Source organism: Pithys albifrons, chromosome 1, assembly GCF_047495875.1.
Source record: "Pithys albifrons albifrons isolate INPA30051 chromosome 1, PitAlb_v1, whole genome shotgun sequence".
NCBI lineage: Eukaryota > Metazoa > Chordata > Aves > Passeriformes > Thamnophilidae > Pithys > Pithys albifrons.
The window spans coordinates 62,820,352-62,845,278 of NC_092458.1; the positions used below are offsets into that span (position 1 = coordinate 62,820,352).

Below are 24,927 nucleotides of genomic sequence, written 5' to 3' on the forward strand. Positions count from 1 at the left end.
CGGAGTCAGTCTCAAACGACCAATATCCTGAACCACCTGCATGCAGGGTTGGGTCTGTGGCTTCCAGCTGCTTCCTATCACCTGCCGTTTTCGACCCTCACCTGTCGCTACAGGGCTTTGCAATGTGGGTAAACCCTTCAAGCCTGCGCAATGGATTTTTTAGGTGAGGCACAGCGTGCGCAGAACTGGCCCCACCCTTTACTCCTAAGGTTCATCTGCCACGGCCTAGCGAGCTTGGACGGTGACAGCGAATACCTCAGGACATAGGTTTGGTTAGAGTATCCTTCTCTTAGATGGATGGCCTTACAGGGCTAAACAAGCTCCATCTGCCCGGGTTTGGGGTTGGAGTTGTGCTTCTCCTAGGATGGTTGCCAGACGGCTAGCGAGCCCATCCTGCCCGTGGACACACTTTGTCTGACCCTTCAGCTGAGACCTGTCTGGCATGGGAGACCCTACCAGCGGCACAAACCACCTCCAGCATAGCTCTCAACTTCATGAGGGCACGCAAGCTTCTCCCCCGCGACAAGGGGGTGTCCCCGGAGAAGAGTTTAAATAACTAAATTTATCACAAAGACCAAGCCACTCAGCCACTGAAAAACAACAGAAAAAACAACACTTGGTATCACTGGGCCTATACATTAGTTTTCAGTTTGACATACTGGCTAGATGGTGTGAGCCACAAAAATCAGACAAAAAAGAAGTTCCCTTTCATGTTCCCAGGGAAATTCATTTATGGTGAAGTGAAACCAACATGCTGCAGACATCAAGAGCATTACATGTTTACTAATGGATGCAGTACGAGCCGCACTGCTTTCTAACTCTGCACTTTCTATTTTGCATGTTTAATCTTCTGCGTAGCTTTCCACACACCCCGACCCCCTCAAGAAGAAACATAGAAAAAACCCTCCAACAAAACAAAACTGATGAAGGGACTGGAGCATAAGTCCTATGGGGAGAGGCTGAGGCAGCTGGGGTTGTTTAGTCTGGAGAAGAGGAGGCTCAGAGGTGACCTCATCACTGTCTAGAACTACCTGAAGGGAAGTTCTAGCCAGGTGGGGATTAGCCTTCTCTCCCAGGCACTCAGCAATAGGACAAGGGGGCACGGGCTCAAGCTCTGCCAGGGGAAATTTAAGTTGGATATCAGAAAAAAATTCCTTCCAGAGAGAGTAATCAGGCATTGGAATGGTCTGCCCAGAGAGGAAGGAGGTGGATTCACCATCCCTGGCATTTTTTAAACTGAGATTGGACATGGCAGAGTGCCATGATCTTGTAAAGGGACTGGAGTTGGACCAAGGGTTGGACTCGATGATCTCGGAGGTCTTTTCCAACCCAATCGATTCTATGATTCTATGAAAAAGCAGGATAAATTGCACAACTGGAATAATATCTGAATGGTACAAGGCTTCCTCGCAGGCTCGCGGAGGCACGGGCGGGCCGGGCCAGCAGGGCCGGTGTCACCGCCCCGCCGAGCGCTGGGTGGGTGACGCCACGGCCGCGGCCCCGCCCGCCCGCCTGACCCGGGAGGCGGTGGAGCAGGCGGGGCTGCCTCGGTTCGGCTCGGCTCGGCTCGGCGGTGGCGGCGGGGCCCGGGTCGGTGAGCACGGCCGCGGGTCGGGCCTTCCCGGGCCGGCGGGGATCCCTGCGGGGGGCGGGGGCGCAGGCCCCGGCTCGGTTGGGGCGGGGCGGGCGCGGGGCTGGAGAGAGGGAGGGAGGGTCGGAGGGTCGGGGACAGGTTGAAGTAGCCATGATGATAAATAATATATTCAGTGTCCCTTTATAGAAGTGAGAGGTTATTTGTCAGGACACTTTGGTTAACTGCTCCTTGTATTTTTTTTTTAAAGGATTCGTTTTAGACAGCTTTTTTGTTGTCTGAATGTGTAGAAATGTTGGCAGTGGCAGGCACGGAGCTAATGAAAAAGTATTAACTAGCAGTCTTATGTAACACTAAATTTTCCATTTTGATCTCGAAATCTTTGTCCACGGAATGGTAAACAATGTTTTTGTGCCTCGGTGCTCTGATAGATGTCAGTGCTGGGCAGAACAGCTCCAAGATGAAGAGAATTATCTGCCCGACTGGTTTTTCACTTTCCCTTTTAGAGAAGTGCCAAGTAGCCTAAAAGCTCTACGTTGAAAGCATATGATGGAGATACAGACCAAGGAGTCGGGAAGGAAGTTCATTTATTTGGACATAAAACAGTGTGAGACAGCAGTAGTACTGAGAGGAGGAAAGTCAGGCATGCTGTCTGGGTGGTTGTAAGTGCTGGGATAGCAGCCTGAGAAGAAGTGTAGGTCGACATGTCAGAGGATGGGAGTTTACTGAAGTACTTGGTAATTTTGAGAGTAGGAATTACTCTCTTAATCGGACTGTCTTTGTTGTCTGGTCTGTGATACCATCTAGCCCTAGGTGCTTAAAAGCAAGCTAGCTGTAGGCCACCACTTATTGAAAAATTTGAGGGCTTCTTTAAACAATTTAAACGAACTAAAAGCATAAAAAGGTAAACTTAGGAGCTAATACCTGGCTTGTAATAATTTAAATTCTGCATGACATTTGTTCTAATTCAGTTTGTTTTTTAAATTCTTGAATGTTACTAATGCTTTCTGAATTGCTTCTTCCCTGTAGAAATAAGGCTTAAAGAATTCTGCCTACATGGTAGTTCTCCTTAATCAGTAGTGAATAGAAAACAGTTCATAAATAGGAAGAGCTCTTGGATTAAGGATGGTGTGGGGATTTCTGTTTGTTTTGCATTTTCCTCCCCTATACCTCCCACATTTCAAAAGTAGTGAGCTGTAAAGGGTGTCTTACCTCTGTCAGTCAGGGTTTAATCCTCTTAACAAGCCTTAGGCTTCATGATTACCTTCTGGCACTTTTTAATGAAGTGGTTTTGCTGCTCCAGAGGAGGGGTGGTTAGCCAGATAGTTGAGATGGTAGCTTGCTGTATCAAACTCAAGTTTCCCTGTTGCACTGTGTCCTCCCTCGGTCAAGACATTTAAAACCACAGAGTATATCTGGACTGATAAAAGAAAAAGGCCTGTGGAATGAGCTCAAGCACTGGACTATCTGTGATTATCTACAGTGCGCGTTAGCTCTTTTCTTAGCTCAGTTTTGGACCTGATTTCTCCAAAACAAGTTCCTTTAAATCTTATTTAGCACTAAGTAGTACAGATCTGGGCTGGTCCGAGCTGGCCACAGGACCAAAAGTTGGCTTGTTGTGCACTCATATGCACTTTGGCATTCGTTACAGCTTTAAAACAGAGGAAATGAGACTCTGCATTGTACAGAAATGGATTATAGATGAATATTAAAACATGCAGGACACTTAAAATACTATATTAAGATCATACACTGAAAATAATAATGACTGAGGATATTCCTTCTGTATGGTCAGATTGCTACTTCAGTGTTCTGTTTCAAAAAATATTTATTCTTGTCTTGTGAGGGAGCAATTAGGTAAGCTAGTTTTATACCATCCATTACTTTTATTAGTTTTAATAAGTTACTGAGAATGAGTAACTTAAAATCTACTGTGAATTTCTTCCTCCATTTCCCAGTGCTTTGCCACCCAAATGCATAATTTGGTAGTAACTACACTGCGCATATACTGCAAATTTGGGATGTTTCAGAGACAATCAGAGACAAGTTGCAACAATCTCACTTTCCAAGTTGCTGAGCGCCAGCTTTTGTATCTCTGCCCCACACTAGTGCTGTGCAGACACTGATCATGCTGACACCTCCGTTTTCTTACAGACCTTTTCTGTTGTTAATAAAGACTGAGCTTCAGCAAGAACAATGCTGCTGACCATATGACAAGTGTACAGTGAATAGTAAATTAATTATTAAGCTGAAATACAGCAATGACTTCAGGATTTGACCTGATGTCTCTTTTTGCTATTTACTAACAATCACTAGCAAAAGACTTACTTGAAATCTGTAAAGTATGTTTGTTTTAGCCTCGCCCAGAAAAATCAAATCAATAAACATGGGGCAAAGTAGACTATGGTACTGGAGTAAATTGTTTACAAATGAATTGTTTACTTGGAGACTTAAGAAAGGTCTTTATGCAGGATTGAGTATACAGGCACTAAAAATCTCAAAACACTAAATTTTGCTTATAAAGAAGTAAACTGTGATGACAGAATAAACTTGCCTTTCTCAGTTTTCTAAACATTTTCTGTATTTGGAAACCTACAGTTCTCAAATCAGAGGTCTTTGCTGTTAAATTGTTTTTCACCGTTATATGCTTCTTAAAAGGAAAAGTGGGTTTTTCACTAGTAAATACAAGTTTTGACATAATATCCTGTGACCACTAAGGGGTTTTTTACTAGCAAATAATTCAGTTATGCATATCTAAATGGTTTATATGTAGATCATAGAATATATTACATGGTTAAGTATCAACTTTTGTGTAAGGACCCAAGTATATTCACAAACTTGTAAGAGTTCTTTCTGATTACTTTCATTGTACTTGTTTGCTGTTGTGCTAGCAGGTCAGAAGGATGCTTATAAATTTTAAACTTGGTATCAGTGGTGGTTATTAAATATACACTTATGCCAGTGTGTAAATCAAAGATGCTGAGCCTGTTGGCAGTAAGTGACTGCAGTCAAACAGAAGAATCTCCTACAGCCCAAGATTCATCTTTCTGATACATGGTGGGGAGTGGGCAGTGAGCCTGGTGACTTGAGTCACTGCTGATGTGCTGCACGTGGGTTGCCTTCTCAGGCCATCCCTGCCATATTCCTAGCTGTGTTTGTCTCTTGTTGGACTGAAACCACACATCTTGTCTTTTGCGTGAAATTGGGTTCTGTCACATCATAAAACAGATGAGTTCCAGATTATTTGGCACTTCTGTCGTGTGACTGCAGATGCATCAGTCATGTAAGTGCTGCCTGCATTTTGGTTATAAAGGGTATGGGAGGAGAGCCCAGCATTCCATCTTTTCCTCTTTAAAATGTCTTCATGTCCTGCACTTCCTAAGTTTGTCTGGTTTTTGTTGGAGTAGAGGAAGGGTATTTTCCAGATTATATATATATATTTTTTTTTTACTTTGTTGATAGTTAGACTAAAGCACGAAGAGACATTAAATAAATGTAGGTAATATTTCAGGATTTTATCAAAAGTTTGGATTTCAATAATTCTTTTTTTCTTTACTGATTTTCTTTTCATCCATTGTATTTGTAGAGACTAATCCAATCTCTTAGCCTTTGTTGTATTGGCTTAGTAAGCCAAATCTACGTCTCTGTAAGAAAAAGAGATTGATTCATCAGGAAAAATCAGCTACCTTCTGAACACCTCTTCCTGTTCTGATGCAGCTTTCCTGAGTGTGGCTCAGTGTTGTGTGAGTTCTCACCAGTGCTGTGCACAGGGGTGTTAGTGCTTCTCTATATGTAATGGAAGTGTTTTTATTTTTGCACTTGGATTTTACTTACCCCCATGTTTTCTTCAGCTTGATATCATTGTGATTGACAGATGTCTCCTTTCTTTTATCCATCTAACAGCAGAGAATCATGGTTTTGCTTGAAAATATATGCTCTTTAATTTTCATATACTATCCCATTTTTGTTGTCCACAATCATTATTCTCTTCTAGTATAACTGCGTGATTTTTCTGAACTGGCAGTGCCTCTCATGGCTGCCAGAAAAAAACCAAATTGCTGAAATTTTTTTACATTGTATGTTGTAAGCACTGTATCAGTCCAAGAATGATTTGTATTTTCTACATTTGGCCAAGATTGACATTTTGCATGCCATTAAAACAATGATTCTACAGATTTTAGAATTCAAGTAAACCTACTGGAATTTTTCCTGCTCTTCAGTTGTTGAAATACATGAGGCAGTTAGAGGAATACATTCCAAAATAGAGCTAGAACCTGCAACCTTTTGTACATATTGGTGCTTCCAATTTTTGTCACCTTGGTAGCAAGCAGTGTAAAAAACCAATTGTCTTTCCTCACTCTATAAGCACTGTAAAGGAAGTAAGTAATTCCCTGTTTTCATTTTGTAAAGCACAACTTTAACTCTTCAAAGTATTTCCCAGTTCTGTGTGTTGATGTTAGCTGAAGTTGATCAAGATTTGTTTAAATCTGTTCAGTGCTTTCTCTTAAATTATTCAAATAGAAATGTACTTGTTTGTAAGTTCAGCCTTTATTTAAATAGACAAAATGTTAATTGAATTTTTAACACCTTAGAGATGTTTTTGGAAAAGCTAGATTTTTAAAGTTATTTGTTTACTCCTCTGTTTGCTACTGATCTTTAAGATGAAGAATTTAATATGGGGCATGTTGATGTTCTTCTGATGTTTAACTTTTAAGAAATAAATGTCTGTGATGTAACTAGATTTGATGGTTGTAGATACCTTGCTGTCTTGGAATCATGTCAATCTGAATGTTATTAGCAGATAACCATAACATACCAGACACTGTTCCAAGCGACTGGATAGATTTCTGCTAACACATGCAATATAGTCATCATTAAGAACACATTTTATTCTAAGGTAAACATTGTTTGGCTTCATCTGTGATTTTTTTTATTGAATTTTATTCCATTTTGCAGTAATGGAACAACTGCAGGATCCAATTATGCAAGAAAATGCAAATATTAAAGCTATTAATGAAGAGTACAGGAAGGCTTTTATTTTTATCAATAAAGGACTGAATACAGATGAACTGGGTCAGAAGGAAGAGGCAACAAGCTACTACAAACAAGGGCTTGACCACTTGCTCCGAGGAATTAGCATTCCATCAGAGGGTCCTACGTGTGTAGGGTCCCAGTGGGAGTCTGCCAGGCAAATGCAGCAGAAGATGAGGGAGACCCTGCAAAACGTTCGTGCTCGACTGGGCAGTCTGGAGCAAAACACCCCACCTGTACAAGCAAGTCCTGCTACGATGGATGCCTCTGCTGGGGTGCCTAAGTTATACCCATCCATTCCTTCCAAAGAAAAGCCCGAAAGACCCCCTGTCCCTAATTCTCTGTTTGTACCAAGTCAGCCATCTGCAGCAGATGGAAGTGTTGCAGCTGTGAGCCGAGGGCAAATTCCAGCTATGAGTCCATCATCTGGAAAACCTCTCTGTCTGCCAAACGAAGCACCTCCTGCCTATACTCCTCAAGCTACCAATGGCCATTTTACTGTGTCTTATGGCACAGACTCTGGAGAGTTTTCTTCTGTAGGTGAGGACTATTACAACAAGTGTACTCAGCCACCTCCCCTGGAAAACCTGGGAGTGGATGCAGATGAGCTGATTTTGATTCCCCAAGGAGTACAGATATTTTTTGTGACACCTGATGGGCAGGTTAGTGCTCCTTCATATCCTGGATATCTACGCATTGTGAAGTTCTTGGATACAGATAGTGAAGCAGCTCAGAGTCGTCCACCTGCTTTTCTTCAGGTAACAGGAAAATAATTTTCTCCTTTATTTAAAATTTCAAGAGCTGTTGTAAAACTCTTAATAGGCAATCTTCTTAAGTTCTTGTTCTTCTGAGCCTAAATATCTTTGTGATGAGGGATATTATAGGTGTTGCAGAAGTAGTTTTCTGCAAGTATACACTTGTATGACTTTCTGTGCAAAGTACCTCTCTCTTCCCAAGGTTGCCTAGTGCTGAGTCTTCAGACGAATCCCACTCTCTAAAGGAGTTGACTGAACATGTCTTACCATTTCATAAAATTAACTTTGTTACATGTTCTAGAACAAATACTGTGTTTCTGGTCTGGATTCTGACTTCAGATCTCCTTGTTGTTGCTAAAATTGGCTGTTGCAAGTCTCATAGAGAAAAACTGCTTCCTGGTTTTGGGTCTGCTGGTTCAGCTCTGCCTGTGTTAGCAGTCTTCAACAGTAGGCCAGCAACAGCCATATGTTCTGTTTATCCTATCATATAAACCTGTTCTGAGATCTACAGAATGGGACAGGCACTGTAAATCCTGACTTGTTTGGCAGTTCTTTTCATCAACTTCTACATCTGGGCCTCAAGACTAGACCTCAGTTAAGGGGGTACCAGCCTGAATTACAGTCCTGTTAAAATTAATATTTTCTCTATATTAGACTGTCAGAACTAATCAAGAGTTACATTTCAAGAGTAATATGGGTTGTGGATTTTTGGGATTGATTTTCTTTTTTTTTCCAAGATGGCACATTTTTCATCATAGAATCATAAAACAGTTTGGGTTGGAAGCTGCCTTAAAGATTATCTAATTCCAATCCTCCTGCCATCAGCAGGGAACCTTCCAACAGAAAAGTCAAGTTTGTGGTCCTTATCAGTATGTTCTGCTTGTCTTTCTTTTTAAAAGCATCCTTTAATTGCTTTATGTACTGGTCTTTTCCAGGTTTGTGACTGGTTGTATCCTCTAATGTGCAACCAGTCTCCTGTTCTGTGCTGCAATACTGGAGTCTACATGTTCCCTGACACAATGTCCCAGATCCCAGGGTCCTACGTGGGAGTAGTGCTGTCTTCAGAACTGCCAGCAGCTGACAGAGAGCTCTTTGAGGATCTGTTAAAACAGATGTCTGACCTTCGAATCCAGGTTAATTTCTGGGCTGCCTGTTTATACCAACAATGAAAGGTGTAAATCATCAATATATTCTCACATTTACATTTAGTTGTGTAAAAGTGCAAATTTTTGTGTCTTGCTTGGTAAGCTGACCACTGAGAAAGAGATAAAGTAGACAAGGTTAGGCAACTTCGTAGTGAAACTGTAGGCCCTGTGAGATGGGAGGACAGGATTTTTAAATACTAACTTGTAAGCACAGAGCAGAATTGGAGACCATTTTGAATATTTTCTCTTTTTTCCAAAAAAGAACATAAAACCCAAAATAAAATTTTGGGTTCAGGAGGAAGCAGGTTTTCCCCTGTGTGGGCACACACACATGCATGCAAGTTTGGATAATACCTGTTCTTGGAATATGGTGCCCAAATATATTTACAGTTCAAAAATGTCAAGCTGTCTCAAAGGCCTGTGAAAATAGCATGTACCAAAAAATCTGCCTTCAAATGGGATCTCAAAATAGATAAATCTGGTGTCTGATTGCAGTAAGATATTGACAGGTGGGTAAAACAGGAAAAAACCCCTGCAGTCTAACAAAAATGCAGTGTAAGATACAGTGACTGGAAGGACGGTGGAAAATGTTACTGTAAGAGCACTAGAGCCTCATTTCAGGAAGAGTGGTCATTCATAGCTACTTAAAAGCTCATAGCAAGATTATATGTTTTCATGAAAGAGTTTTGTTGAATGACCAAGGGTTCAATGCAGTTTGGAGCATGCCGTGAGGGCGGAGTTCTGTTACAGTATAAATCCTGTAATTTTCCCTGTGTAATAGTAGTTCAAATTTGGTATCTCATTAGTTCCTTTTTGTCCTAAAACTCCGTGTTTTTGTTAATGTTCCCTGATATGATGTCGCAGGTGCCAGGATCCCATGAGAGAGTAGGGTTATCTTCAGAGCTCCCAGCAACTGTGAGAGTGCCTTTTGAAGATAAATTTAAACAGATGTCTGGCCACAAAGTCCAGGTAAATGCCAGGACAGTGATTCCAAAATTTTAAAATAAAAAAAAAAAATTGATTGTCACTGAAATACATCTTAGAACTGCTGATTTGATTGATAGCAGCAGTGTATGCTGTGTTCTGCGGCTGGTTGGGGTTTGGTTTTTTTTTGTTAAGAGCTGATTCAGTTACTACAGGATCAGGCTACCACATTTTTCAAATCAGCTTATTTCAGGAGTTTTAAAAACTGATATAGCACAAATATTTCAAGCCTAGTCTGATGGCCATTTAATGTGTCTGTTTTATAGGGTACTCATGAGGATCTAGTTGGCAACTATATTTAATATAATTATAGTGCTGAGTCACCTGTCTTATTTGAGAATCCATTTCTGCTTCTTAGTATAGTCCTTAGGAGTCTTATTTTTCTGTATAATGGCCCAAACTGTGGTATAACTAAATTACATCTCTGTGCTGGTTTAAAGGTAAACCAGCAGGAGAAATGAACCCAACACAAAAGAGATTATAAGTCAGAGTTACAATTTAATAAAATGTTATAATAAATGCAATGATACAAAGAGAAATTGGTTTTAACCCACAAACCCCACAAGTATAACCCAGCACCCTGGGGCACAAACAGAATGGTGTTCATTAGCCCCTGTGCTGAGCCCCACGTGGTTCCTCTGAGTCCAAAGTCAAAGGAAGTGAGAAACCTGTTGGTGCAGATGATGGTCACAGTCTGGTCGAATGGTGGTTGCAGTCCTTTCGAGGTTCTGCTTCTCCTCTGGATCCAATGAGTGGTCCCTGAAGTCTCCAAAGCCCAAGATTATATACTCTCAGGTTCAGGTGGTAATGCCCAATACTTCCCTCAGGGCGGAGAGTTCCACAATGGGTGATCCAACTCTGTGATTCATGGGGTATTTTTGGAATAGTTGATGGCCCATTAGCAGACATGACCCCTCAGGCTGGGTGTGAAGGTGCTAACGACTCTCAGAGGGGAGTTACCACAGCTCGTATCTCACAGGCTTCTTTAACACCCAGCTTGCAGCCCAAGGGGTCAGGTGTGCCCTGGGCAGCTGCTGCAAATGGTCCATTGTCAACAATTTGTGAGAGATTACACAGAAAGCGTAGAATACACAGCTTTGGTCATACCCACACAGTGATAAACTGGTCCCGCCTGCTGAACTAGGACAATCTGGAACATAGTTTGCATATTTTAAATGTTTTTTTCATTTGTTTGTTTTTTGCCCATAGCTGTTTTTTGAGGTAATTTGGTCACATGCTGAAGACATTTCTTGAACACGAGATTTCACACTGCTGTCAAGCAGTAATTGTGAAATAGTACATGTCAGTAATAAGGTGTTAACCTTCTGGGTAGCAAACTTCTAAGTTTTAATCCACTCTTTTCTGTTAATGTTGGTTTGGGTTTTTTTTTACTGCAGCAGACAGCTGTGTGCAATACCCTGCTTTTATGTTCAATAAATGTTTCAGGGGAATTTCAGAATTCCATGTAATAGCAAACACTGTTTTATATTGTGTATTCTGTTCTGCCTATGGGTTTAATCTATAAATGCTTTCATTTATACTTGTATAAACTGAACAAAACCATTTTCCTTTCTATCTATCATTAACTAGTAGTTAGTGTTTTGGGGTTCATTTACTTTACATTGGAAAAGTTCTAAAAATAGAATCCTAACAACAACCTAGATCTATTACAATTGTTTTGCTTTCTGTAATTAAAGTTTAATTATATGTTTTCTGTGAGCTGTGTAAAGTGGTATTACACTTTTTAGAAACACTAAGTGGCCTATGGTGGTGGTTGCTGTGTTTGAATGATGAACGTCTACTGTGTTTGACATGAAATCACACAGAACCTGTCCACCCGGCTTTAAATAGGGAGCAGTATCATCCACAGCATGGTGTGTTCCTTGGCTGTGCCATTCTACAAATGCATCAACAGCACACAGCATGAATAATCTCTTTTATTGTTTAATTTGGGAGGAAAGAATAAGGAACAAAAGAACCAGAACAGCTGCATTGCTTTAGTGCAGCTGGATTCTCTGACCAAAGACTGTAGTTTCTATGCTGAATAACAAGGGAGTTGACTTCTCTCTGAGAAGACAAAAATGGGCAAGTCTCTTAATCTCTTTTGCTAGTGAACTTGTACTGTAAGTTTTCCCTACTTAGCTATTTGTGTTGACAAGCAAATCTTTTCATTTTAGCTGGATGAAGAAAGTGTAGGAGGAATGCTGACTTGTCTGATTCGCTTTTTTGGATGTGTAGCATTTCTATGCAAAGTAATTGTCTTGAATTTCCCTTGAATTTCTGCACACATGCCCAAGGCATGAACAACATTAGTATTATTTGATAATGGATGTGTATGATCTAAACCAGAAATCCTGCTCATGTGCTGCAAAATCGATTCTCAGATGCTTGCTTTCACTTTCAGCCTTCAGAAGCCTCTAGTGGTGCAGTGAACTTGCCTCAGATGGTACACATCCAACCACAACCTGAAGGAGCAGAAAATCAGAAAGAGTTGCCAGAATGGAGTGAGAAGGTTGCCCATGGCATCTTGTCAGGTACTGTTGTAATGAGAAGACTGTGTTGAATATAAACTTCTGTCAGTGATGTTTAGACAGTATTTTCACCTAAATGCACATGTGTTGGTAGAAGCTGAGTGGTCAGAAGTAGTTGTTCACTAGTTCCATGATGCCTTGATGAGCTTTATAAAAACAGTGCAGAATACAAATCCATTGCCAACAGTCTTGTTCATTGCAGTTGAGTTTGTCTCCTTATTTGACTCTTAGGATATCACCCCCTGTGACTCAGACAACTACGACAGAACAATTTTACCCCTGTATGAGCAGTTACATTACAGTAGGCATCGATTGTGATTTCTGCAGATGAACATGGGATTTTTCCTCTGAGAACCTTTGAAATATAATAATGACCAACAGCTGATTGTAGTAAATGAGCCTGCAAGGAGGGTTAGAGGGTTTGGTTGCATGTTTTCATGAGTGTTAATAGGATTGAGATGTGCAGTCCTATCACTTCTGACCCAGCTGGGGCTTGTATATATATTAATAAACTGAGTATCTCTGTTAAGCTGACATTTGCATGAGGGCTGGCTGTATGAAACTTAAATAAAATTAATTAAAACAGCAGTGGTGTAGGAGCATAAATTACTGTAGGAATTCATGCTGGCCTATTCAGGGAAGAGTATAATTGCAGACTACATAATCAGGACTGTTTCTAAAGTCAGTGTCGCAGAGATAGAGAAGGGATAGCTGTAGGAATCATAGTCTGTAAAATTGTACATTCTAAGAAAAGCAATTTTTGCCTTGTAGGTGCATCTTGGGTGAGCTGGGGCCTAATGAAAGGAGCAGAATATACTGGTAAAGCGATTCACAAAGGAGCTTCTAAACTGCGGGAACACATGCAACCAGAAGAAAAGCCTGTGGAAGTCAACCCAACTGTAGCAAAGGGACTTCATGTAGCAAAACAGGCTACTGGAGGAGCTGTGAAAGTCAGCCAATTCTTAGGTACATATTTCCATCTCAAAATACATGTAATTTTGCCTGAAATAATAAATACTTTGTAAAATTAGAGCTCGTTTCTCTAGCCTAGAGAAGGAGGAACTGCCCTGATGAAATCCAGACATCAGTAGTTTGTGCCTTATCTCCTGCAAGATACATGCTTAAGGACTAGGATTTAATACTTGGCCTTGGGACATCTTTTTCTTTCCTAAAAGAATAGTCTGTATAGTCTTTAAGTCTGACATGCTTTTGAAAGTTTCAGGCAGTTAATTTGAACAGTGTCTCTCTCAAGTTGATGTATTTTAAAAGCTCTGCTGTCACTGTGTGTATTTTTAAACACACACACCTGAAACAAGTCTATTTGACTATATATTCATTTCCAGATAGAAATGGCCTGGTATTCAGAGGTACTTGGCAGCCCTAACAGCATTCAGTAACTTCATTTTGTTATTTATTTGCATAAAATGTTTATATTTACTCCTAGTGACTCATCCAAGTTTAAAAGCAAATTGTGCTGGTTGTTATAAAACTAATTTGAAGAGTTGGAATGATTGTAAGAAAGACTTCTACAGAAGACAAGTCAGGAAAGCAACAGCTTGTTCCCTATCTGCAAGTTGGGGATAACAAAACAGTGGAATCAGTTTCTTGAAATTTGAAGTGTGAGATGTGTATATATTTCTTTTAAAGCACTTTTTAGCCATAAGACCAACCTTACTTGTTAGGATATAGAGCTGTGCGGAGTCTGAAAAAGAAAGTGGGTTTGTAACAGTTGGGTACTTAAATGTGGATTAAAGTCTGTCTTTCAAATAAACACATTTAAATTAAGCAATACTTAAAACTTCAGTGAAGCTTTCTTCCATTTAGAAGTAAAGATTTATAAAGAAAGGTCTTTTGAATTCTTACTAAATAATCTGCATGCTATTGTTTTATGGCAGTTGAGGGTGTGTGTTCTATAGCAAGTTGTGTTGGAAAGGAGCTGGCTCCACACGTGAAGAAGCATGGCAGCAAATTAGTTCCAGAATCTCTTAAGAAAGATAAAGATGGCAAATCCACTTTTGATGGTGCTCTGGTTGTAGCAGCAAGTGGAGTTCAAGGTAATAAAAATTCCTTATACTTGTTTAAATTGCATTATTTTCAGTGCTATGAACTCAAATAAGCTGATTGTTTTTACAGGGTTTGCAACAGTGTGGCAAGGTTTAGAAAGTGCGGCCAAGTGCATTGCTAAAAGTGTTTCAACTGAGACTGTAAAAACTGTCAAATACAAGTAAGTTATGCTTTTATTGATTTTTATCTTCTACAGTACAGTACATTGTCTTTATGTTTGAATAATGAAAAAAAGAGCTTATGAAAACGCAGGGAAACTAACTGAAGTATAATTTGCTATAATTATGTAGCACATTATAAGGTGTTAAGTGCACAGTAATGAGATCTCCTGTAAGCAAAAATAGGAAATGAGTGATTGTGTGGAGTATTTTTTTATCTCTCTTGTAGAATTGTAGAATTATTACAGCTTCAGGCCATGTTACAAATAACATTCAGATTTTTACCTTCATGCTACAGTAGAATGGCATTATGAAAAAGGTTGCTGGTTTAAACCTCTCAGGTCTAATCCTGATTTTATGCAAACTTAGCTAAAGTTAAGAAAAATGAAAGAACTTCATCTATCAGCAGATCTGACTAAAGTGAGGAGGTATAAAAAAGGAAAATTATCTAAGGAAATCTAAGGGATAAATAGCAATAATAGAAGAGCTGTAATTTGCACAATATAGATATTCTTAGAAAAAGAGTGGGGGAAGAGGACGGTAACATTTGGGATTAAGACAATGTTTCTAAGTCAATGGAAAGATGAAAGTTAAGTGCATGTACTGGAAAATTCTGTGGAGAATAAGGAAATATATTGAAATACCTGTGAAAGATAGAAAATGCACCCCAAAAAAAGATGCAGTAGGTTTAAGAGAAAGTGAAGAGTAAACAAAAGCCTGTAGGTTAAATGGAATGGGTGATAATCATAGCAAATTGATATCAAAAAGGATCACCGAAAGTACATACAGGCTTCTAGCAGAAGGTAACAAGGTAGACATCAGCATACAGTATTAAGCAGATTGGCATTCAGGGTTGTGTTGTGATGCATTTCAAATAGGAGGCCAGATAGCAAAGTTCTAGTCAGTGGTGCTTTATTGCTAATATTTGTTTTCAGAAGGAATTTCAGGAGGTATTGTACTGGTACTCTTTTCACATAAATTCAAATTAATACTTTTGTTCTAGATAGAAAATACGGACATCAACAGACAACAGATACAGTGGAAAACAATAAGTAATTAAATGTTGCAGCTAAGTGCAATAGAGTTGAAAACTATATAATTTCTTTAAAATCTATCTTTATAATTGTATTAAAATTCACATAATCTCCCTTTTGGAAGCCGGGTTTTTTGTCAGTGACAATGATTTCTGCCATTCCAAATAACAGTGAATGAGCTGAATTCTCCTTAACACAAAAAATCCCAAAACAAAGCTGAAAGAGCACCATCACAGTGTCTCTGAATCAAAAAATTTGGCAATACCTTTGGAATTATAAAGGGATGCTCATCATTTCCATGTTGATCAGAACTGAGGGAAAGCATGGCTTCAGAAGTAATATTTCAAGTCTCATGCTACTGTCTTTTTACAAACAATTTAAATAAATGCATTGTATACCTCTGCACAACTTTTTTTCTTAAGAAAAAAAGCTAAATATTATGCAATTGAGACAGGCAAACTAAAAAATTACTTAGCAAACATTAAGAAATTGTTAGTTTTACTGTATTGGATAAGCTACAGTCTTACTTTAAATGAGGTTACCTATTTTACTGGATTATGATGTTCCTGAGGAGAAAATAAGTAATCAAATTGACAAATACTGCACTTTGCTGTTAGATTAGTTCTGTGATCTGCAAATCTGATGTTGGTGATTCAAGGCTGTTGCTCTATCAGACAATGAAACCAAAAAAACCCCTACTAACTCTTTTTAATCTGTTTCATTGTTGGTTCCCGCCATATGCTCTGGTTGCTGTACTGATGCTACAAATTTTAGGTTTCTTTGATATTCTGTCCTTCTCTCCAGCCTTATTTCGAGGTCCCAAAAGACTCTCTGGTCATAACAAGCATAATGAAAAAGTAACTGCTGACTGCTGGGATTCTGATGCAGCCAGGAATACTTCCCTTTGGGTTGGTTTATCTGATTTGCAGTGCTCTCTGGGGAAATGTCTGGCTGCCCGAACAGCTGGAGTTACTGCTCTCACTAGATTCTTGTCCTCCTTCAGTATGCTCTCTCTATACAGTTGTATTTATTAAGTAGTTAATTGAGACTGATGATTTCCCCCTTAAGCATAAAGAAGCTGCACCCACATCCCATGGGAGAGACAGAGGTTTTTATATCTTTGTAATTTTCATCAGATCCTCAAGATAGCTCTGTTGAGCCTTTTGAGGTCTTGTATGATGCAGTACTCCAGGTGGGGTCTCGCCAGAGTAGCTGAGTAGAAAGGCAGGATCGCCTTCCTCAACCTGCTGACCACACTGCTTTTGATGCAGCCCAGGGTATGGTTGGCTTTCTCTATAGAGGGTATAGGAATATTACCTAAGAACTTAAGTGAAAAAGGACTTAGGGGTTATTGCACTTCTCTCCCTTTCCCCTTCTTATGGTTCTATAGATAAGTCTTCTACTCTCCAAAACTAGAGAGAAAAGAGGGGAAAAAGACTGACAGGTTTCTTGAGGAAAAAGGGCAGAAAAATATTGGTGTTTATTTAAAGAGTAATCCGTATGATAGAGGAGCAGCCTTTATTGAAATTGCTTTGTAATTTCTAATTTTATTCTTTAGATATTCAAGCTCTGTGATTATTATTTATTCTCGGTAATGCCTAAATTTATGCTTCCAAAAGAATTCCAGTGAAGATTAAATTTCTAAGTATACAAATCCACAAAACTGCTCTTTCTGTAGGTACGGAGAGGACGCTGGCCATGCTACGGACAACGCTATGAATTCTGCAATCAATGTTGGTGTGACAGCATTTAACATTGACAATATTGGTATCAAAGCTGTTGTAAAGAGAACTGCAAAGGAAACCGGCCATGCTGTGCTAGATGAATATAAAGTATTGGATAATGAGAAGAAGGGTAAAAAATGAAAGCAATTAAATATTTCTCAAAGCCTTACTTTAGAGATGAAATTTCCTGTTTAAAAGTAACTATGTTGCTCATCTGCAATTTAACATAAATCACACTGTACTTTTCAAGCAACTGCTACTTAATTTGACATGAAAATGTAAAAAGAGAGCATTTGTAGAAAGAAAAATGAAAGTTGTCAACTCCTTGTTCTATATTGAATGAGGGTTTTAAACAACTGGGTCAGGGCTTTAGGCAACTGGAAGATTGTGAGTTTGCACTTCCCATACTTGCCTCTGTAAGCACTTTTTCAAAATAATACTAATAGATTAATATAGTAATGCTATTGTGAATATTTTTGTAATACTTTATAAAGAAGGTGGTCATACCGAAAAAGTAAGATTACTAATTCTGGAACAAGTAGAAAATTAGTTTTGGTTTTATAGTGATCCTTAAGAGTTAGTTTTACTAACCCAGCCTTGTGTTATTTAATATGCATTACTAAAATAAGCATTGTGTTTTCATTGGTTTATAGAAATTTCTTTTCAGCTACCAAACAGCTAATCTTATCCAAAATTTGTGCTAGGAGAAATGAAAGATGAACCTCAGGTAACTAGGTAGTTAATCCCTTTGAAACTTTGTTTTCTCTCCCATCCAGCATATAAGTAAACCAAAGACATCATGCATTTCTTTTAAAAGAGAGTATTTACTGCTCTAGAAAAATTTATTTTCCAGTTGATTCTATAAGAAATATACAAAGCTTCTTTGAAATTCAGATTTTTATGTAGAGAGGATAAGTATGTTTTTACATAAATTATTTTTCTGTGAAAATATTCTATAGAGGGCACTCGGAACTTCTATGCATTCTGTATTTTTCAGCCAATCCAGAAAGATTCAGATTATATATCACAGCCTCCTAATGGAAGACAGTATTTTTTTGAACAAGTAGTTCTAACAGTCAGCATGCATCTTTATTCCATTAAATTCATAGTTGCAGAAGGGTATGAAGCCTTTAAAAAGAGTACAAAGACAAACCCTGTTAATGAAGAGTGGCATGCACAAGAGTAGATGCTACTGTATGGATTTGTCGTCCTGTTTGTAGCACAGTGTAAAATAACTCAGTATGTCAAGTCCTTGAGATGCTTTGGCACCACTGCTTATTTAACAGTTCACCATTGAACTTTAAAGCTGCTGCACATTCTAATACTGACTGGACCTGCAACAAAGAGAACACCATCAATTTATCTCTATTTCATGCAAATGGAGAAAGTAACTATAAATAGTTGTTAGCAAGTGATATTTGTATCAGATTTGAGAAAAATACAGTAACAACTTATGTCTATTAAAATGGTAATAGGTGCACATTTTGTCGTAGCTACTGTAGGTGTGTGCTTAGGGTGAGAAATGTGAAACCAAGGATCTAACCACTTGAAGTCTAACTTTGATTTATGGAAATAAAGATGAAATTAAACTTGGTTAATCTCTGCTTGACCTTTTTATGATAGGAAGTTACTGTACAGGTCAATGAGTGGAAAGACTGAGACTTCTGAAGTAATAAAAGAACAGTATGGGGGTATGTCTACAACAGAAACTGTAATGATGCCTATCCCATTTTACAGTTAGTGATACATCCATGATCTTCCCTTTTGCATTGTTCCAAAGTTTAGTTAATTCTCACAGCTGAATATGATGCTGCTGAACTTCCCTTGCTTCAACTACTTTGGCCCAGGGTAACAAATCCATGGGCTTCTCCCCACTTCCTCTACCTGATACAAGAATCTTCTCACACTTACTGCCTTATCTCAGCTTTTGATTTTACACACTACTTTTAATGACTTTTAAGTCATTGTAAGCTACTGCTGTCTTTCGCATTTTCATAATTCTGTAGGTATAAATCACTGTTTTTACCTCAAGTCTAAACTAATTGAATAAATTTCTCAAGATTCTAAGAGTGGGTTGGTCAGTTTGTTTAATGCTGGTTTAAAACCGACTCTGAACAGCCTTGTTTCTTAGTGTTCCCTGACAGAATCTGTAATCCTTTAAAAAGAATTGGTAAAAGCACCTTCCAGTGAACTCTCTTCCACTAAAACATGCTGATCAGTTATAGAATGATGTTGGAAGGGACCCTAGAGATATGTAATCCACTCTCCTCCTAGAAACAGGTCCAGCTGGAACACAGTATTCTGCCAATTCTGCCCACTTTTTGATTATCCCCGACGATGGAGACATTATGGCCCCTTTAGGTGACCTTTGCACAGCTTGATTATGGTAAAGGTAAATATTTTCCCCACTAAGCCAAAAATTTTCATAAACATTCAGGTGCATAATGAACACTGGAGGAAAGTCTGGCTTCTAAGTCTTCCTGACACCTTGCTCTTAAATAGCTTCTGACAGCAGTAATATCTCCTTATGCCTTCTCTTCTCCAGACCGAACATAGGCTATATGTGCCAGTCCCTGACCTAAGGCAGCGCTTAGGAGTCCCAGGCTAAGCACTCCAGCATGTGGTCCCACAAGTGCTGAGCAGAGTGGAAGGACCACCTCTCCAGGCTTTTGGCCAAGCCCTTGCTAAGGCAGCCCAGGCTTGGCCTTGTTTGCTGCAAGGCATTGCTGGCTCATGGCCACTTGTTCACCGGAGATGCCTGTGTATTTTCTTACGAAGATGCATTGTAGATACTGCCTCCAGCTTGGACTCATCCATGGGATTTTCCTATCCCAAGTACTAGGCTTTGCATTTGGCTTTTGTTGAATTTCATTAGGATCCTTTCAGCAGCCTGTTCATCCAGGCTGTACACCCTGCCCCCCAGCATACTAACTGGTCCTCTCAATTCATCATTATCAGCAAACTTGCTAAGAGGGTACTCAGTCTTCCAGGCTGTTAATGAGGTATTAAGGGTATTGGCTCAGTATTGATCCCAGAGTCAAGCAGTCATACTGGTGATCACCACACTTCAAGCCTGATGGCCCAGCCAATTTTCCACCAGTCATTTTCCAGTTATCCAATCTACAACTGACCAATTTGGCTGTAAATATATTGTGGAAGACTGTATCAGAGTCCTTGGTAAAGCCAAAATGCACAACATCCACAAGTTTCCCCTTGCCCACGCAGCCAGTCATCATACATACATTAGTTACTGGTGCTACAGAAATAACTACTTCTTTGTAAAAATTAATTTATGTCATAATCCAAATACTTGTCTTCAGCAACTGGTCTACCTTGCTTTTAAGCAGCTCTTATTGCCCTCATGTAATCTGAAGTTACATATTGGAGTATAAAATTCTGTTTTGAAAACACATTTTGTTGTGACCAAGTTTCCTACCTTCTCCTACTAAAAATTTTAATCTCAAAAAAACCATTAAAACCCTTAAAACAATGAAAATACCTTTATAGGTAGCCATATGTCTAATTTTAACAGATTTATTTGGAATAAAGAAATGGAGGAAAATTCTCATGTGTTGCACGTGTCACTATGTTACTGCTATGCTTGTTAAAAATGTTGAAGGTTTGAAGTTTAACACACTTAAACAAGACCTTAGTTCACAAGCAACTTTTGCTTTTCTCACACTGTAGTTCCCAAACCATCAGGCGAAGCATCTAGTTAGACCTGCTGTCCTGTGCCAACCCAACCCGTGTGGTCAGGGCTCATCCTTATGCGTCCAGTGACCTAGTTCCTGAGAGCTTACCTAGTTAAGACACCTCGTAATCTCTGGGTTGAGGCTGAGACCTGAAAGTATCCTGGGCAGGAGGTCAAATAAGTCTCCTGGGGCAGAGAGAGTACACTGTAGCTGAGAAACAGCTCTCAGTTTGCCTGTATCCTCTGTTCTCAGACTTCCTTGTGATTCCAGGGTTCTTTCTGAGCTCTCTGAATGTGCCCTCCTGTGGAGAACAATTCATCAGGCTGGTTAAATTAATCTTGAGGCAGTTGTTCACAAAAACTGGTAACAAGAAAAATGCTGCTAAGATTCAATACGCTGAGTTAGTTACGAATGCTAATGTAGGTCCAAGTCAATACTTAAATTATTGGTTTGGTATGAAATGTGATGTCAATATGAATCTTAAAAAGGTAGCACAGTAAAACATGAAGGCAAATGAGCAGCTAAATTTAAATGCAGTTACAGTGCAGAACTCTTCTAAATTTGTTTCTTGATTACATTATTTCAGAAATCTTGAATTCAATCCACACCTCAAGTGATAATTCACTGATTAGCAGATAGCGTCAGGTATAACTTGAGACTCAAAAATTATCTTCTACTCTTAATATATATTAGACAAGTGAAATTAAAATTACTTTTTCTTCTTAGAATCAAGCTTCCCACTCAGCATCCTACTGTTCTACTCCAAGATATTAGATTTTGCTGGATTAGTGCCTCGCTGTTGCAGTATCGGGTGGTCCCGTGGTGTAATGGTGAGCACTCCCAGACCCTGGATCACAAGGTCATGAATTCGAGTCTCAGTGGAGACCGTACCAGGCAGTTCAATGCCTCCCTGCCATTCCATCCCGTCAGATCTCGGATGCTCAGCAGGGTCAGCCCTGGTTAGTACCGGGTGCTGTGACAGTCCCAAGGACTTCCCTGTCACTGTCCAAGCTCGCTCGGCCGTGGCAGATGGACCTCAGGACTTAAACGGTGGGGCCAGTTCTGCGCACGCTGTGCCTCACCTAAAAAATCCACTGTGCAGGCTGGAAGGGCACACCCACGTGAGGAGAGCCCTGCCCAAATCTGCGTTCGCGAAGTTTGGCCATATATACATACATCAGTGAGGTGTTCTATTGGCCCATTCCTGTGTCACACACTACCACCTTAGAATTACATTTCACATTTCAGGACTAGCCTTTGGATGGCAGTACTGATTTATGCTATGTTAAAATAATGGTGGTACATAACCCATGTTTTAAATTTTGAAAGCGGTGACTCTGTTAGCCAACAAGAAGGCTTTTGCATTTGGCTTGCTGCTCATGCAACAGACTTGAACTGAGAAACTACACCCTTTGTTTTTTCATAGTATACCAGTACGGGAAAATTACAGTCAATCTCATTCCTGAGAAAATGGAGAGTTCCTCTAATGAGCACTAGATCCCATGATGTCGATCTAAGAGTGTACTAACCACTCCCAGTTTCACTCTGTCCCTTGCATCCTCTGGTACCATTTCAGTTCACCAACCAAGAGAAACTGCAAACATTAAACATTTTCCTTGATGTAAGTTTTCAAGGCTTCAGGAGCTGTAGTGGCTCATAGGAGAGTCACAGAATTGTCAACAGCTGGCACTGAAGCAGGCAGGAGAAGGTGGCAGGGAGAACTTGACAGAGGTGATGCCACTCTTGCAGCATTAAGCTGCTAGATAAACTCAGCCCACCCCATAATGCTTTACCTTGAGAATGCCGTGAACTGATCTGAAATTACTTGTTTGAAAAATGAAAGATCAAATATTTTTAAGCATGAATCCACACCAAGGTAAGAGAATTAAAATATTTGCCATTTTATACTGACTAACTCTGTGGACTTGATCAGTGTTAAGGCCCGATTATTCTAAGCGTACATATTTGTCTTACATTAGGGTCCTACAAACAAGTTTGTGCACTCTGTAATTGGGCCAAAACTGTACTGTTTTCCCTGATGCCTAAGGATTTTAGTGTGTATTTTGTAGATTTTTGGAATTATATAGATTGTATGGATCTTCCTGGGTTGCTCACATATAGGTGGTGTTTAGAAGTCACTAAAACATTTCACACATTCCAGAGCTTTGCCAAGGACATGGTGTTTTGAAGAAGCACCTGCAAGACAGCTTGAAGACAAAACAGAAGAGAGAAGGCCCAGGGCCCTTGGAGAGGCTCCAAGGGGTAGTTCTGAGCTTTCTGTGGGTGGGCACCAGGGGAAATGGGAACCATGGCTGGTTATAGATATCATATATGCTAATTACTGGAAGTTAAAAAACTGTAACATCCCTGAACATGCGTGCACATACTTCGGTGTGTACCTAGAAGCTTCTAAATAAAGGCTACTTATCTATCTCCACTAATGTTGTTTTGAGAGTGCTTGCAGGATTTTAGGCATCACCCCAATCAACTTCAGTCGGGTGTTTCACTGGACAGAGGGCAGAAGAAAGATACTGAGGTGCTGGAGTGGGTCCAGAGAAGAGCAACAAGGTTAGTGAAGGGGCTTTAGCACAAGTCCTATAAGAAAAGGCTGAGGGAGCTGGGATTGTTTAGCCTGGAGAAAAGGAGGCTCAGGGGAGACCTTATCACTCTACAACTACCTGAAAGGATGTTGTAGCTGGGTGGGCATTGCTCTCTTCTCTCAGGCAATCAGCAGTAGAACAAGAGGGCACAGGCTTAACCTCTGAGGTTTAGGTTGGATATCAGAAAGAAATTCTTTACAGAGACAGCGGTCAGGAATTGGAATGGCCTGCCCAAAGAAGTGGTGGACTCACCATCCCTGGAGGTTTTTAAGATGAGACTGGACGTGGCACTTAGTGCCATGATCTAGTAATCAAAGCGGGGCTGGATCAAGGGTTGGACTTGATCTCAGAGGTCTCTTCCAACCCAGCTGATTCTATGATTCTATGAAAGGCCCGTCAGTCGCGGCGCCGCGGGCAGCGCCCGCCGGGGCCGGACCAGGTGAAGGCGATACCAGCTCTGGTCGCAGCCGGCGCCGTCCCCCCCCTCTCCGCTTTCCCTGGGCAGCGGGAGAGCCACGGCGGCTGCGGAGTGCCAGGCCGGCCGTCGGCACTGCCGCCCTGCCCGGCCCGCCCCCCCGCCGGCCGCTCGCTCGCTCGCTCGCTCGCAGCCGTCGCCCTGCGCAACGCCGGTGGACGCGGGGCCCGCAATGGGGGAAGGCGGCGAGCGGCGGGCGGCGGAGTCCGAGGGCCTGGCGATGGAGCTGGGGCGAGAGAGGCGAAGGAAGTGAGTGCGGGGGCGAGGCCGGGCACGGCAGCGACCCCGGGGCTGTCCCGCAGCTCCGCCCGTGCGGGGCGCCCGCAGCGCCCTGCGGCACAAAGGCGGCGGCGGGCACTGCGGTGCGGGGCAGGAGGCCGGGGCGGGGGTCTGCGCTGGGGCTGTCCCGGGGGCTGCGGAGGGGACAAGGAGCCCGAAGCAGCAGGGTAAGGAATGTCAGCCGAAAAGGAAAATAGGACCAGGTGTGGTTATCCGCAGCAGTCAGCTGAACACTGCACAGCTCGCTCCCCTCACAGTGGGGTGCGGGAATGATTCCGAAGGGCAAAGGTGAGAAAATCTGTGGGTTGAGACAAAGACAACACCACCAATAGCAAAATTAGAAACAAATCCAAGAAAAGCAAATTATGCAAAAACCCCCAGGAACTTGCCACCAGTGGACCGATGCCTTTCCTAAAGGAAGGCAGCCCCAGCAAGGACCACCACCCCAGTTTTTATTTCTGAAGATGACATTATATGGTATGGGATATCCCTTGGGTTGGTTGGAATCAGCTGTCCTGGCTTTCTCCCTTCCCAACTTCTTGTGCTTTCCCAGCCCACTCGCTGGTGGGGTGAGAAGCAGGAATGGCCTTGACACTGTGTAAACACTGCTCAGAAGTAGCTAAAACATCCCTGTGTTATCAGTGCTGTTTCCATCGCAAATCCAAAACATAGTCCCATACCAAAACTTCAAACTGGTCCTGCAGTTGTGAACTTTATAACAGAGTCAAAATGGTTATAGGCACCTTCTGTGTTCAAATGGGCACAAAAAGGAGCTTGGACATGCTTGCACTGACTTGTAGGTAAAAGTCCTTTCACCAAGTCTCCTGACTTAGTAGTGTGTCAATGCAATGTATAATTTATCCT

The 24,927-nt window shown here is 40.8% G+C and overlaps 2 protein-coding genes across 7 annotated transcripts in view; both read left to right on the plus strand.

Moving 5' to 3' along the window:
- The first annotated feature begins 1,507 nt into the window (after positions 1-1,507).
- On the plus strand, positions 1,508-18,610 carry SPART (spartin). Of its 5 annotated transcripts, XM_071552666.1 has the most exons (10): positions 3,426-4,874; positions 6,548-7,380; positions 8,313-8,510; positions 9,387-9,491; positions 11,911-12,040; positions 12,809-13,003; positions 13,933-14,091; positions 14,171-14,261; positions 15,263-15,311; positions 16,972-17,061. In XM_071552666.1, exons 1-9 carry the CDS (start codon positions 4,862-4,864, stop codon positions 15,264-15,266), a joined length of 1,728 nt encoding a protein of 575 aa, XP_071408767.1. In that variant the 5' UTR covers positions 3,426-4,861; the 3' UTR covers positions 15,267-15,311; positions 16,972-17,061. The 5 variants fall into 5 exon arrangements, with proteins under 5 accessions (XP_071408739.1, XP_071408748.1, XP_071408767.1 ...); XM_071552638.1 differs by lacking the exons at positions 3,426-4,874; positions 15,263-15,311 and adding an exon at positions 1,508-1,590 and having other exon boundaries at positions 16,972-18,610; XM_071552647.1 differs by lacking the exons at positions 3,426-4,874; positions 15,263-15,311 and adding an exon at positions 1,529-1,594 and having other exon boundaries at positions 16,972-18,610.
- Positions 18,611-23,940: 5,330 nt separating this feature from the next.
- The window catches only part of CCDC169 (coiled-coil domain containing 169), a 29,536-nt gene continuing 28,549 nt past the window's right edge, over positions 23,941-24,927 (plus strand). For both annotated transcript variants that reach the window (XM_071571136.1, XM_071571144.1), the window contains exon 1: positions 23,941-24,033. In XM_071571136.1, coding sequence (XP_071427237.1) covers positions 23,957-24,033 — 77 coding nt within the window. In that variant the 5' untranslated portion in view covers positions 23,941-23,956. The remainder of the gene's footprint in view (positions 24,034-24,927) is intronic.

Coding starts and splice junctions, on each gene's coding strand:
- SPART (XM_071552629.1), top strand. Junction 7,381..8,312: donor GTCCACCTGCTTTTCTTCAG/GTAACAGGAAAA, acceptor GGTCTTTTCCAG/GTTTGTGACTGGTTGTATCC. Junction 14,262..16,971: donor GTAAAAACTGTCAAATACAA/GTAAGTTATGCT, acceptor CTCTTTCTGTAG/GTACGGAGAGGACGCTGGCC.